This window comes from Pongo abelii, chromosome 14 (genome assembly GCF_028885655.2).
Source record: "Pongo abelii isolate AG06213 chromosome 14, NHGRI_mPonAbe1-v2.0_pri, whole genome shotgun sequence".
Classification (NCBI taxonomy): domain Eukaryota; kingdom Metazoa; phylum Chordata; class Mammalia; order Primates; family Hominidae; genus Pongo; species Pongo abelii.
The window spans coordinates 101,392,120-101,404,539 of record NC_071999.2 but is presented as its reverse complement, the minus strand read 5'-3'; the positions used below and the strand labels follow the sequence as shown (position 1 = coordinate 101,404,539).

The 12,420-nt window shown below is 45.2% G+C and overlaps 1 protein-coding gene across 6 annotated transcripts in view; it reads left to right on the top strand.

Moving 5' to 3' along the window:
* ABCC4 (ATP binding cassette subfamily C member 4 (PEL blood group)) overlaps positions 1 to 12,420 on the top strand; it is a 287,310-nt gene that overhangs the window by 51,102 nt on the left and 223,788 nt on the right. For all 6 annotated transcript variants that reach the window (XM_054529547.2, XM_024230992.3, XM_063715003.1 and 3 more), the window contains exons 2-3: positions 5,300 to 5,410; positions 5,958 to 6,078. In XM_054529547.2, the coding sequence (XP_054385522.1) occupies positions 5,300 to 5,410; positions 5,958 to 6,078 (232 nt within the window). The remainder of the gene's footprint in view (positions 1 to 5,299; positions 5,411 to 5,957; positions 6,079 to 12,420) is intronic.

The window sequence follows — 12,420 nt, the reverse complement described above, 5'->3', positions numbered from 1 at the left end:
CACTCTCTTTATAGATGTACAGTAGTCCCCCCAGTCCGCGGAGGCAGGGGAACTACCCCATTCAAGACCCTCACCTCAGTGGCTGCCTAAAGCCGTGGATAGTGCTGAACCCTAGTGGTTTTTTTTCCTACTTACACATATCTTTGTTGGTTTGTTTGTTTTGTTTTTGAGACAGTCTCGCTCTGTCACCTAGGCTGGAGTGCAAAGGTGCGGCGATCTCGGCTCACTGCAACTTCTGCCTCCCAGTTTCAAGCAATTCTCCTGCCTCAGCCTTCCAAGTAGCTGGGATCACAGGTGCCTGCCACCGCGCCTGGGTAATTTTTGTATTTTAGTAGAGATGGGTTTTCACCATGCTGGCCAGTCTGGTTTTGAACTGCTGACCTCAGGCGATCCACCTGCCTCGGCCTCCCAAAGTGCTAGGATTACAGGTGTGAGCCACCACACCTGACCCTACTTACACATATCTATGGTAAAGTTTAATTTATAAATTGAGCACAGTAAGAGATTAACAATGATAATAAAATAGAATAATTACAACAATATACTCTTCACCATTTCATCGATAGAAGGTTCACTCTTAAACCGGATCTCAGCAACCTCAGCATACAATTTTTTTTTTCCTTTTCTTATTGGCTTGAGAACCTTAACCTTTTCACATAAAGGAAGGCCTTTGCGGCTTCTCCTTGGCATATCCAAATGGCTAGCATCCTTGTACTTGCTCTTGGGGGCCATTATTAAGTAAAATAAGGGTGATTTGAACACCAGTATTGTGATGCCATGACAATAGATCTGAGCGCCCAGGGTGGCTACTAAGTGACTAAAGGTGGGTGACGTCTGCAGCGTGGAAATGCTGGACAGAGGGAGGATTCCCATCCTGGGTGGGTTTGTGGGAGATTTCATCATGCTACTCAGAATAGTATGCAATTTAAGGCTTAGGAATTATTTCTGGAATTTCCCATTTAATCTTTTCAGTCAACCATGGGTAACTCAACCTGTGGAAAGCGAAACTGTGGATATGGGGGGATGACTGTATAGCATCGAGAGACACAAGCGAACTCCTTCAGTGGGCTGCCACAGGGGATTTCATTCAACCTGCCCTTAGCCTTCCTTGTTCTCTAAACTCTCAGCTTAGCTCACAGCTTTGACCTTCTTCATGGGTCTGAGCACAAACCTGCCTTCTCACTTACCTCCTGGATCCCGTGATTCCAGGCCTAAGTTCAGGAGGTATACAGCAGAGGGGACCTTCCCTCCCTAGTCTCTTCTTTTAGTATTATTTATTTCCAGTAAAGGTGGGGGAAACTTTTCTTCTTTGATAGACTATAATTTTAGGGTTATGCAAATGCATAATCCATTGAAAAAAGGTTTTATTAGGCCTGGCTTCTGAAGAATATAAAATATTGAACTTGTCCATTAAAGAGAGAACAAGCTTAATTCAATGAGTATCAAGAAATGAAATAATTATTTTAGTTCCATCTCGGCCAGTTGTTACAAAAAGGTCAGGACAGAGGAGGAGAAGAGAAATAGAAAGGGCCTTCAGGGAATTAAGGAGGCAGAGAGGGCTAAAAGAGAGCTGAAAGGTCAAAAAAGGAGAGAGGGAAAGAGAAAGTGAGGGGATTTACCAAAGATAAGTTAGCTTTTATTTCCTCCTTTACTTGTGGATATGGGGAACATGAAGCTCATAGAAACTGAAGACGCTGATCAGGGTCACACATGGGGAGCTGGACCTGCGTTTTCCCGCTTATTCCACATTAAGAAACCACTATTGGCCAAGCTTGGTGGCTCATGCCTGTAATCCCAGAATTTTGGGAGGCCAAAGTGGGAGGATCGCTTGAGCCCAGCAGTTCGATACCAGCCTGGGCAACATAGAGAGACCTGGTCTCTATCAAAAATAAAAATATTAGCCAGGCACAGTGGCATGTGCCTGTACTCCTAGTTACTTGGGAGGTAGAGGCAGGAGGATTGCTTGAGTTCAGAAGTTTGAGGCTGCTGAGCTCTGACCTGATCTGAGTGAGCTCTGATCGCTCTGCTGCACTCCATCCAGCCTGGGCAACAGAGCGAGACTCCATCTCAAAAAAGAAAAGAAACCAGTATTCAGAACTTCTCAAATCCTTGGGGGAAAGAACAACAAAAACTAAATGCCACCACCACCAACAATAAATAACAAAACTCTCTACTAACCCTTGTCTAAGACTTCTGCTTGCTGGAAATGATTCTGGGGGTTGTGATCCTGGGGTGGAGAATGTCTCCTGTATTGCTGAAGCTGATGGCTTCCTGTGTTGGGCATTGAGCACGACTATGCTATATTGAGTTTGTATTGAATTTTACCCTAGATCATTGCTCAAGGTACTCTACCCATCTGTCTTATTCAATAATACAATCATTCATTCTTTCCATAACTGTTTATTGAGTATCTGTCACATACCAGGCATAATGGGGATTCCAGATAACATGGGAGTAGTCATTGCCCTGAAAGTGTCGTACTCCTAGTAGGACAGTTAGGAGGGAAGTGATGCTGCTGTACTAAGTATTGTGGGAGACAAGGGGGAGAAGAGACTAAGTCTGAGGAGAGAAGGGCTATTGGGGCAGAACTGGGTGGAGGAATGGCTCATTTGGCAGTGGTCTGGAATTGTTGACTAGACCCCTTCAGGGATACATTGGTATTAAGAAGCCAATTGACTTAGATTTCCATGTATAAAGTCCTTACATAGAAGGTTGAAGATAATTTAGTCTCTTGTCAAAGTTGACTTTTGTCATCAGGCAGAAGCCTTTAGCTCTTGCTGGTACCCACATCTTTTCAGCCCAGCTTTTTGAGATCTGGGCAATAAGAGAGAGTAGGAGGGTCCTTGTTAAGTCCTCACTGATTTGTGTCATCCTCTAATAGAAGCTTTGGGTCTCTTCTGATTGCAGATACTTTAACTCAACAGTGGCATCCCTCGTTAATATTTCTAAATATTATGCAGTTAACTGTTCAGCCTGTGGAACAGAGTTACCATTCTCACTTTCCTTAATTTTTTAACTTCCTGGAGCCAGTTTTATTCCCTGATTTAAAAAAAACTCTTGAGTCCAAAAAGACACTGGTGAATTTTACTTAAAAGTCCTTGCTGAAATATACTGTATGAGTTTCTGCTGGAAGGGAGGTCTCGGGCATGCAGAAGTCATCTCAGGCATGTCTGAGAAACCCACCTAAGTTGAAGCTGGACTGGTTAGGTTACAGTCTTCTGGACACATTTTGGAGGAGGTGAGGAGAAAGAGGTGAGTTGATGAGTTTTTCTTGCCATTGGGTTAATTAGAATTGCTAGTTTGGATCAGCAGGAGGTTTCCAGAATCCTGAACGTAACTTGGATACCCATGCAATGTGTGCTCCAATGTTACGGGGCATTGAAAGCCCACCATTTCACTGCAGGCAGAAGCCACCAGGCAGTGGGTTCTCCATGGGAAGGGCTTCCTAGATTAGACAATCCCCATATTAAAACATGCCTATTAAAGGTGACACATGGCCAGACAAGACAGCCAAGATGAAAGAAGTTTGTGTAGTTTGAGTAATTGCGTCTATCAAAGTTATTAGAGGTTTCCTAATAGGGCAGAAATATGTTTCTTCTTCTTTTTTTTTTTTTTTAAGACAAAGCCTTGCTGTTCTGCTCAGGCTGGTGTGCAGTGGCGATCACAGCTCACTGCAGCCTTGACCTCCTAAGCTCAGTCTATCCTCCCACCTCAGCCTCTGGAATAGCTGGGATCACAGGCTCACACCAGTACATCTGGCTAAATTTTAATTTATATTATTTATATTTTTTATTGTTTTGAGATAGTCTCACTCCGTTGCCCATGCTGGAGTGCAGCGGCATCAATCTCAGCTCACTGCAACCTCCGCCTCCGATGCTCAAGTGATTCTTGTGCCTCAACTTCCCGAGTAGCTGGGATTACAGGCAGGTGTCATCACACCTCACTAATTTTTATATTTTCTTAGTAGAGATGGGGTTTTGCCGGGCTGGTCTTGAGCTTCTGGCCTCAAGTGATCCGCCTACCTCAGCCACCTAAAGTGCTGGGGTTACAGGCATGAGCCACTGCCCAGACTTTTTCTTTATAAGTTTTTAGTAGAGGTGGGCATCTCACTATGTGGTGTAGGCTGGTCTCAAGCTCCTGGGCTCAAGCCATTCTCCCTCCTCAGCCTCCCAAAGCTCTGGAGTTACAGGTGTGAGCCACTATGCCTGGTGCATGTTAATTATTATCATTTAATGATTAATGATGTTAATTATTATCATTTAATGATTAATGATGTTAATTATCATTTAATGATTAATGATGTTAATTATCATTTAATGATTAATGTTAATTATTATCATTTAATGATTAATAATGTTAATTATTATCATTTAATGATTAATAATGTTAATTATTATCATTTAATGATTAATAATGTTAATTATTATCATTTAATGATTAATAATGTTAATTATTAATCATTTAAATGATTCCTAATGGATGACCATTTTGATTTTTCTTTTTTTTTAGTAAAAAGAATCTCAAAATATTTGAATAAGTTCTTTCTGTCCTCTGCAAGAATACTATTTTTTCCTTTCATAACTAATAAATAATTGTACCTAGATAATTTTGGATTATGTAAACGTCCCATCAAACTTTCACTGACTGGTTTTAGCTTCCATTGAAAATGTTTTCTAACCTCATCATTCTTTATCTGAGAGCTTTTTCCTTCTTCCCCCATTTATGTCTCAGTAAGGATTCGTGGATTCTTTTGTTATTCAGTGGGTTAGAATTCATTGCTGTCATGATTTATTTGGATGCTTCCATTATCACAGACTTGTCTAGTGGGACCCCGTCAAGCTGGGTCCTCTGTTCTTTGGGCCCATCCTCTTGATTCCTTGAATGTTTCCTTATCTTATGGCATCTCATGGCCCATCTTGTACTTTTTCTGCCCCAGCCTTGGAATCAGCTATTTCTTCAAGAAGCCCTGGTTCCTTTTAGATAATAATGGTTTTGGAAACCAAGATCTGGGCACCAGCTTGCTCTCAGCTACTGGTGTGTCATTGCTTCTGGGGCCTGTCTGTGGATAGAGCTAGGGACTCTGTGTGTGTGTGTGTGTGTGTGTGTGTGTGTGTGTGTGTGTGTGTGTGTGTGCTGCGCACATGTTAATTTTTCTCTCTCTAGCTCTATATATTCATATCTCTCTATATATAGCTGTATGTATTTTAAAGGTAAGTTTAAGCAAAACCCATGAAGGTAGGAGTCTACTTAAACACAGTTGTGTAATTCTGGATATATGTCTCTTTTCTCTTGTTAACAGGTGGCTCAATCCCTTGTTTAAAATTGGCCATAAACGGAGATTAGAGGAAGATGATATGTATTCAGTGCTGCCGGAAGACCGCTCACAGCATCTTGGAGAGGAGTTGCAAGGGTAAGTGGGAGGCGGTAAAGCGGGCATTAAGGAAGCGTGGGTGTCTGTGTGTGGGGAGTGGGTTTTGCCTTCCTGGGTCCTGTCTGGAGCCTCCATTTACCCTTAAGGTGAATGTGTGTCACCTTCCTCAGGCTGCCCCTAGGCTCAGCCTACCATGGTGGCCTGGGTGAAACTCCTGTTTCCTGTGCCTCCATAGAGGTTGGGGGAGCCAGCATCAAAGGCCCGAGATGCCTGAGGTCTGTCCCTGGAGGTGGAAGTGTTGTGGCTGGAGGAGGTTGTCTGGCTTATCTGTGCTACTGATGGGGCTTCAATCCAGTAAAGCTTGGCAGTAACTTGTTTCCCCAGACTTCCCCTCAAGGCCTGTTTTTCTGATGCTACAGATTCTATACCACACATAACCTTCAGGAGCCCTGGGAGCAATTAGCAGCATTTATGAAATAGTCACAAAATGCCCTGTCTCAAATGCATACCTGTCACTCTGCCACCTCCCCCGTTTTATATTGTGGCAGGGTTCATTCTTATTTACGAAGCTTTTTCCTCATTGTAGGTTCTGGGATAAAGAAGTTTTAAGAGCTGAGAATGACGCACAGAAGCCTTCTTTAACAAGAGCAATCATAAAGTGTTACTGGAAATCTTATTTAGTTTTGGGAATTTTTACGTTAATTGAGGTAAAAGCTTTTACATACCATGAATTGTTTTTCAGGACACATAGAGTAAATGTGCTCGCCATTGACTGGTGCTGTAATGGATGGGGGAACAGAAGGGAGAAGTGGCCAGATGGGGTTTGAAGGTATTTTAAGGTCTAAGGATTAAACATGTCTAGGAAGCATTAGGTAGTTAGTTCAGTGAGCGTATTTATCCGGGTGAATACCTAAGTGACTGAAGTTCAAGGTCGTTATTGTTTTTCTTGTAACCAATTAAAATGCAGTGTCATGGAGGAAGAGTATTTTATTCTATGGTAGGACAATGTTGATGCTCAGTAAATGTTTTAAATGCTAAGAGTCACTCCTGGTCAAAAGAGGATCCTACAGCCTCGAGGAGTGCATGCCCTGTGGTTTAGAGGAAGTGATTTTGGATCGGAGCCCAGAATAATCTAAGACATTTTACAGGTGCTCAACAAATAATTGTTCACCAAGCCAAATCTGATAAATGCTCTCCTGGAGAGGTATTGTCACTTCTCCCCTCTCAGGGAAACAGAGCTGAGGGCCTTGCACCTGGGCTGGCGGTGGTGCCCCAGAGGCTGGAGCTGGCTGAAGCACCCAAGAGCTACCCCCTCCGAGTGGGCCCAGGTGCTGGGAGTCAAAATCCCCTCTGGGAAGAAGGTCCGAGGACTGTGCACCCCAGGGGATTCATCACACCCATCCGGTGTGTCTTCCTTGTTGTCGGAGTGGATTGCTGGTTGGAAGGTATAGTCTTGGTGCCTGGCCCTGCAGAGAGTGTATAAACGGACACTCCATGAAAAGTCAAAGACAGAAAGCCAGAGGGGCAATGACCTCTGTTACCCTGAAGGGCCTCTCTTGAGATCTGCAGAAAGACAGTGTTCTGCCTAGGCACACTGCCAGGTAGCCTGTCTGTTCTGGTCTGCGGCCTGCTAGAGGAGATGCAGAGGGTCCTGCTGGGTGACTTGTGTCCTCTGTGCTACCTTAGGGATATCAGCAGTCCATGAAAGTAAGAGAGGTGGATGTTGCTATTGCTACAAAAGGGTGGCTTTAAATGCAGGATGGGGAGTTGTCACGGTGCATTTTGTTGGGAATGAGGTGGGTGGGGGGAGGGGGTTGGAATGAGGTCTGTGGGGGGGTTTGCTCCTGTTGAACATGCTTTTTGTTGTGGAGGGCACGGTGGGCAGTGGGAGACAGGTAGGTGAGCTCTGCCCTACACCAGAGGAATCTGTCAGACAACAGGGGACTGGACAGTCCTGGGAGATGGATGGTCTCATTGGTGACAAAGGTGTGTTGGCCAGGGTGCCAGATGGTGAATGCCACCTTTGAGAGGGTACGTGCCCTGCCTGCATGCTGCTGTGGCTTTGTGGAGGATGGGGTGGACATGCAGAATAACCGGTGGAACTGACTTGAGGGTGGAAGAGGGCTAGGAGCCCCTCAGGTTCTCCCAGCCCCTCTTCAACCTGTGCTGGGGTGTCCCAGCGATGGTGTTTCCACATGGCCCCAATCAGTCTTAGTTGGAAAGAAATAGAATGACAAGTTGGTGTCAATGTGGCCAGTGTGTGCAGGATTTCCTGGCCCAGTTTGGCTGTGCAACCTCAGAGAAGTTGTCTTGTAGCCATGGAGCCTCTGTGAGTGCCTAAGGCTCATGCCAGGTGTCTGGTTAGGTGTAGTGGGAATGAATGGCCTCACATAGGTTTCGAGGCAGGCCTCCCTCAGCTACTTCCATTTCTCTAGTTTCCCTTTGTTACCGGCTGCTTATGAAATTGAAAACAGGATGATTTAGAAGGAACTGAGCTTGTTATGCTCAGGGCTGTCCGTGCTGTCATGGGCTGCCAGCCACTTGGGGTGGGGTCTCTAACTCACAGATGGTGACTGGACTACAATGAGATTTGGGTAAGCTTTTGGGAGAAGCAGGCACAGAAGTAGAGGCTGTAGAAATGTGAATTTCTCCTGAGGACAGGCCCCACTCTGGTGCAGGGAGCATGGTAATCCTTACTGCTGGTGGGCATGTGGGCATGTGGATCGAGGGGAGCTTTAATACAGGTACAGTTGGTGGAGAGCTGGTCTTTCTTTTAGCAGGGTGGTTATTGGGCAGTCATGGCAGAAAAGTAGGGAGTGGAGGACCTGGCAAATATGGGGGCTCATGCTCAGTACTGCTTGGCAGCAGCAGTGCTAGTAGAAGCAGCAGCAGGATTAGTAGTGGTTGGTACTCAGTAGTAGTAGTAGCAGCAGTGCTAGTAGCAGTAGTTGTAATAATAGTGACAGTGAGTACTTGAAAAATACTATGTACGAGGAACTGCTATGATTTTTCTTTCTTTCTTTCTTTCTCTTTCTCTCTTTCTTTTTCTTTCTTTTCTCTCTCTCTCTCTCTCTCTTTCTTTCTTTCATTTTATGTTATGTTATGTTATTTTATTTTTTTTGAAATAGGGTCTCACTCTGTTGCCAGGCTGGAGTGCAGTGGTGCTATCTTGGCTCACTGCAGCCTTGGCCTACTGGGCTCAAGCAATCCTCCCAGGTAGCTGGGACCACAGGTGCGCACCACCAAGCCTGGTTAATTTTTGTATTTTTTGTTTCACTATGTTGCCCAGATTGGTCTTGAACTCCTGGGCTCAAATGATCCTCCCACCTTGGCCTCTCAAAGTGCTGGGATTATCGGCAGGAATCACCATGCTCAGTCAGAAGGCATTCTTTTACCCCTACTTTTGGGAAGAGGACACTGGGTGCCACGTAGTTATGTAATGTGCCCAGGGCCACACAAAGTGTAAATGACAGCCCAGATTCAGTCTCAGGCGCACTGACTTAGGGCCCTAACTGTCTCCAGACTGTCGTAAAGGTGTCTTGAGAACTCTGTCTTCAGAGTATCCAGCACATGCTTCTTGAACTTGGCCTAGGGATAAGTCAGATGCTAAGAGCTCCCTGGAGCAGTGGGGCATGGCTGTGAGAAATCAGATTGGGGATTATAAATTACCCTAGGTTCCTAGGTATCCTGGTGCCGGAAAGTCAGGTGACATGCTGGAGAGTGGCTGGGGTGCTGGGCAGGTCAGAGCACCAAGGTACATTCAGGTTGACCACGAACCCTTTTTTTTTTTTTATGTTTTTGTTTGAGGTGGGGTCTCACTCTGTCACTCAGGCTGGAGTGCAGTGGTGTGATCTCAGCTCACTGCAACCTCCATCTTCCTGGGCTCAAGCAATCCTCCCACCTCAGCCTCCTGAGTAGCTGTGACTATAGGCATGCAGCATGCCTGGCTTATTTTTTGTATTTTTAGTAGAGATGAGGTTTTACTATGTTTTCCCGGCTGGTCTGGAACTCCTGAGCTCAAGCCATTGGCCCACCTCGCCCTCCCAAATTAATGGGATTACAGGTGTGAGCCACTGTGCCTGGCTGACCAAGAACCCTTTAGAAACCTGTCTCCCACTGAGTACCATCCTCCACGTGTGTGAGGCATGCAGCCCTGCTGACCCAAGTTCATCAACGTCCATGCTGTTAAGACACCATTCCCAGTTGTCTCCTCCTCGGACAGATGAGGGGGAAGCTTGTGGTCTTGCATAGTCACAACATTGACTGATGGTCTGGGCAGATGTCAAGTTCCCTGTTTTTACTTATCAAAGGCTCTGGGTTTCCTGCATAGCAATGATATCTCTGCAGTTTCAGAAGCCTTTGGCCTGAATCGTGAAGTGGATGTGCAGTTTGCTTGGCAAGGATGAAGATCCCAGATGAGTCACTAGTATGCGGACAGCTCTTCTGTCCTGGTATCTGAACCCTCCCACTAGCAAGGTGGGCCACAGGTATTAGGGCGGCAGGCTAAGGTGTTAAGATGGACCCACACAGTGCTGGCGGCAGGCACCTCTCATATAAAGTGGAGCCTGGGCTTTTCACAAGAGAGCACTTGTTGGTCCTGTGTTTACACCAATATCTTGGTGGTTTATGGTAGAAAATTAGACAGTAGTCAGTTATTCTTTAGGTGATCATGGTGACTAGTGGATGATGCTCATTTTAACTTTGTGTCTTTAACCTAACAACTGGTAGGACTTTTAGTTCCAATGCAGTAAAATTCAGGGAGCTAAAGCTCTTCCCAGTTCAACTTGAAGTAATCCTTGAAATTTTTTTTCGTTTCCTTCTAGCAGTGAAAACAGACTGAATTCTAGTATAAATACTATTGTTTTCCCAGACTTGCCTGTTGACACTTGGCTGTTTTGGAGAAGTTGGAGAGAAATAATTTCTTAAGATGAAGGTAGTGAGTGTAACATCTCAAAAACATTTCAGGTGTTGTTTTGGGTTTTCAATCATTAAAGCTGTTTATTGACCAGGCATGGTGGCTTATGCCTATAATCCCAGCATTTTGGGATGCCAAGGGATGATTATTTGAGCCCAGGAGTTCCCAGCTTTAGTGAGTTATGATTGCACCACTGCACTCCAGCATGGGTGACAGAGCAAGACCTTGTCTCTAAAAAAGAAAATTAGGCCAGGTGCGGTGGCTCATGCCTGTAATCCCAGCACTTTGGGAGGCCAAGGCGGGCGGATCACAAGGTCAGGAGTTCAAGACCAGTCTGCCCAACATGGTGAAACTCTGTCTCTACTGAAAAAATACAAAAATTAGCCGGGCCTGGTGGCGTGTGCCTGCAATCCCAGCTACTCAGGAGGCTGAGGCAGGAGAATTGCTTGAACCTGGGAGGTGGAGGTTGCAGTGAGCTGAGATCATGCCACTGCACTTCAGCCTGGGTGACAGAGCAAGACTCGGTCTCAAAAAAAAAAAAAAATTATGGAGTTAGAACAAATGTTAGTTTCACAATTGATTTTATGAAGATGCTTTTCATTTTTTGGTCTTGTGTCTGTGCTGCTTGTGGATCTTTGTATTTTAGATAGTGGAAGCTCTAAACTCAACCTAGCATTTAGTAAAAAGCTTCTGTGATGATGTTCAGGCCTTTTTTAACCCACTTATGCTGGAGGTTGCCAATTTTTTGTGTGTGTGAAAAATCAGACCTTGGCGATGACCTTGAGCAGTAGAATATAAATAACTCCCACAATCTTAGTGTTCCAATAATGGAATGCTAGGCACAAATGGGTTAATTCCTCTGGCTACAGAACAACTGTGCAGTGGATACATAACTCCCTAGCCATATACTCTTAACTAAGCTGAATGCAAGCAGGGCCTTCCCTGGGTACTAATGGTGGCACCAGCAGGAAGAGGGATGGTGACACCGGTTTGCGGGGAGTCTTTGAGGTTGGAATTTCAAAGTAATGCAAGTGAGATTAGGAATGATTGTCAGAGTTGAGGAATGATTATAATGCCCAGAGAAACAAGTACTAGTCTAATGGTGAACATGGTGCTCTTACAGGCAAATGCTAATTAGAACAGAACAGCCCGCGAATTTCCAGCACATCTGTCCCCTGTGTGCACCTCCATGGAGACTGTGATGGGGACTGGAGACTGAGCAAGTATCCACCCACTTAGAGCCTGCAGAGAGGGTAGGAGGAAGGAGGAGCTTGGGAATCCTCTGTGTGGGCCAAACCAGGACACAGGCAGCTTCTCCATTTGTATCTATGCTGTATCTATGCTGCTTGTTGGTCTTTGTATTTTAGATAGTTGAAGACTATCTAAATGTTTCTCTGAGAAATGAGATGTGTTTTTTTGTTTTTTGTTTTTCCTGAGACAGTCTCATTCTGTCGCCAGGCTGGAGTGCAGTGGCACGATCTCGGCTCACTGCAACCTCTGCCTCCCAGGTTCAAGTGATTCTGCTGCCTCTACCTCCCGAGTAGCTGGGACTACAGGTGTGCGCCACCACACCCAGCTAATTTTTTTGTATTTTTAGTAGAGACAGGGTTTCACCATGTTGGCCAGGATGGTCTCGATCTCTTGACCTTGTGATCCGCCCACCTTGGCCTCCCAGAGTGCTGGGATTACAGGCGTGAGCCATCGTGCCTGGCCAATGAGGTGGTTTTTAATAACTTCAGTTCTACATTTCTTGTTCAGCTGCCTGACATGAGGGCCAAGGTCGAGCCTCATGTGGTATTTTCTTTCTTTGGTTGTTTTGTTTTTCGAGCCAGAGTCTCACTCTGTCACCCAGGTTAGAGTGCAGTGGTGTGATCTTGGCTCACTGCAACCTCTGTCTCCTTGGTTCAAGCCATTCTTCTGCCTCAGCCTCCGAATAGCTGGAATTGCAAGCTTACACCACCACATGTAGCTAATTTTTGTATTTTTAGTAGAGACAGGGTTTTACCATGTTGGCCTGCCTGGTCTCGAACTCCTGACCTCAAGTGATTTGTCTGCCTTGGCCTCCCAAAGTGCTGGGATCTTTCTTAGGTTTTTAAAGATCATTTCAAAAATATAAAATATAATAGAATACTAA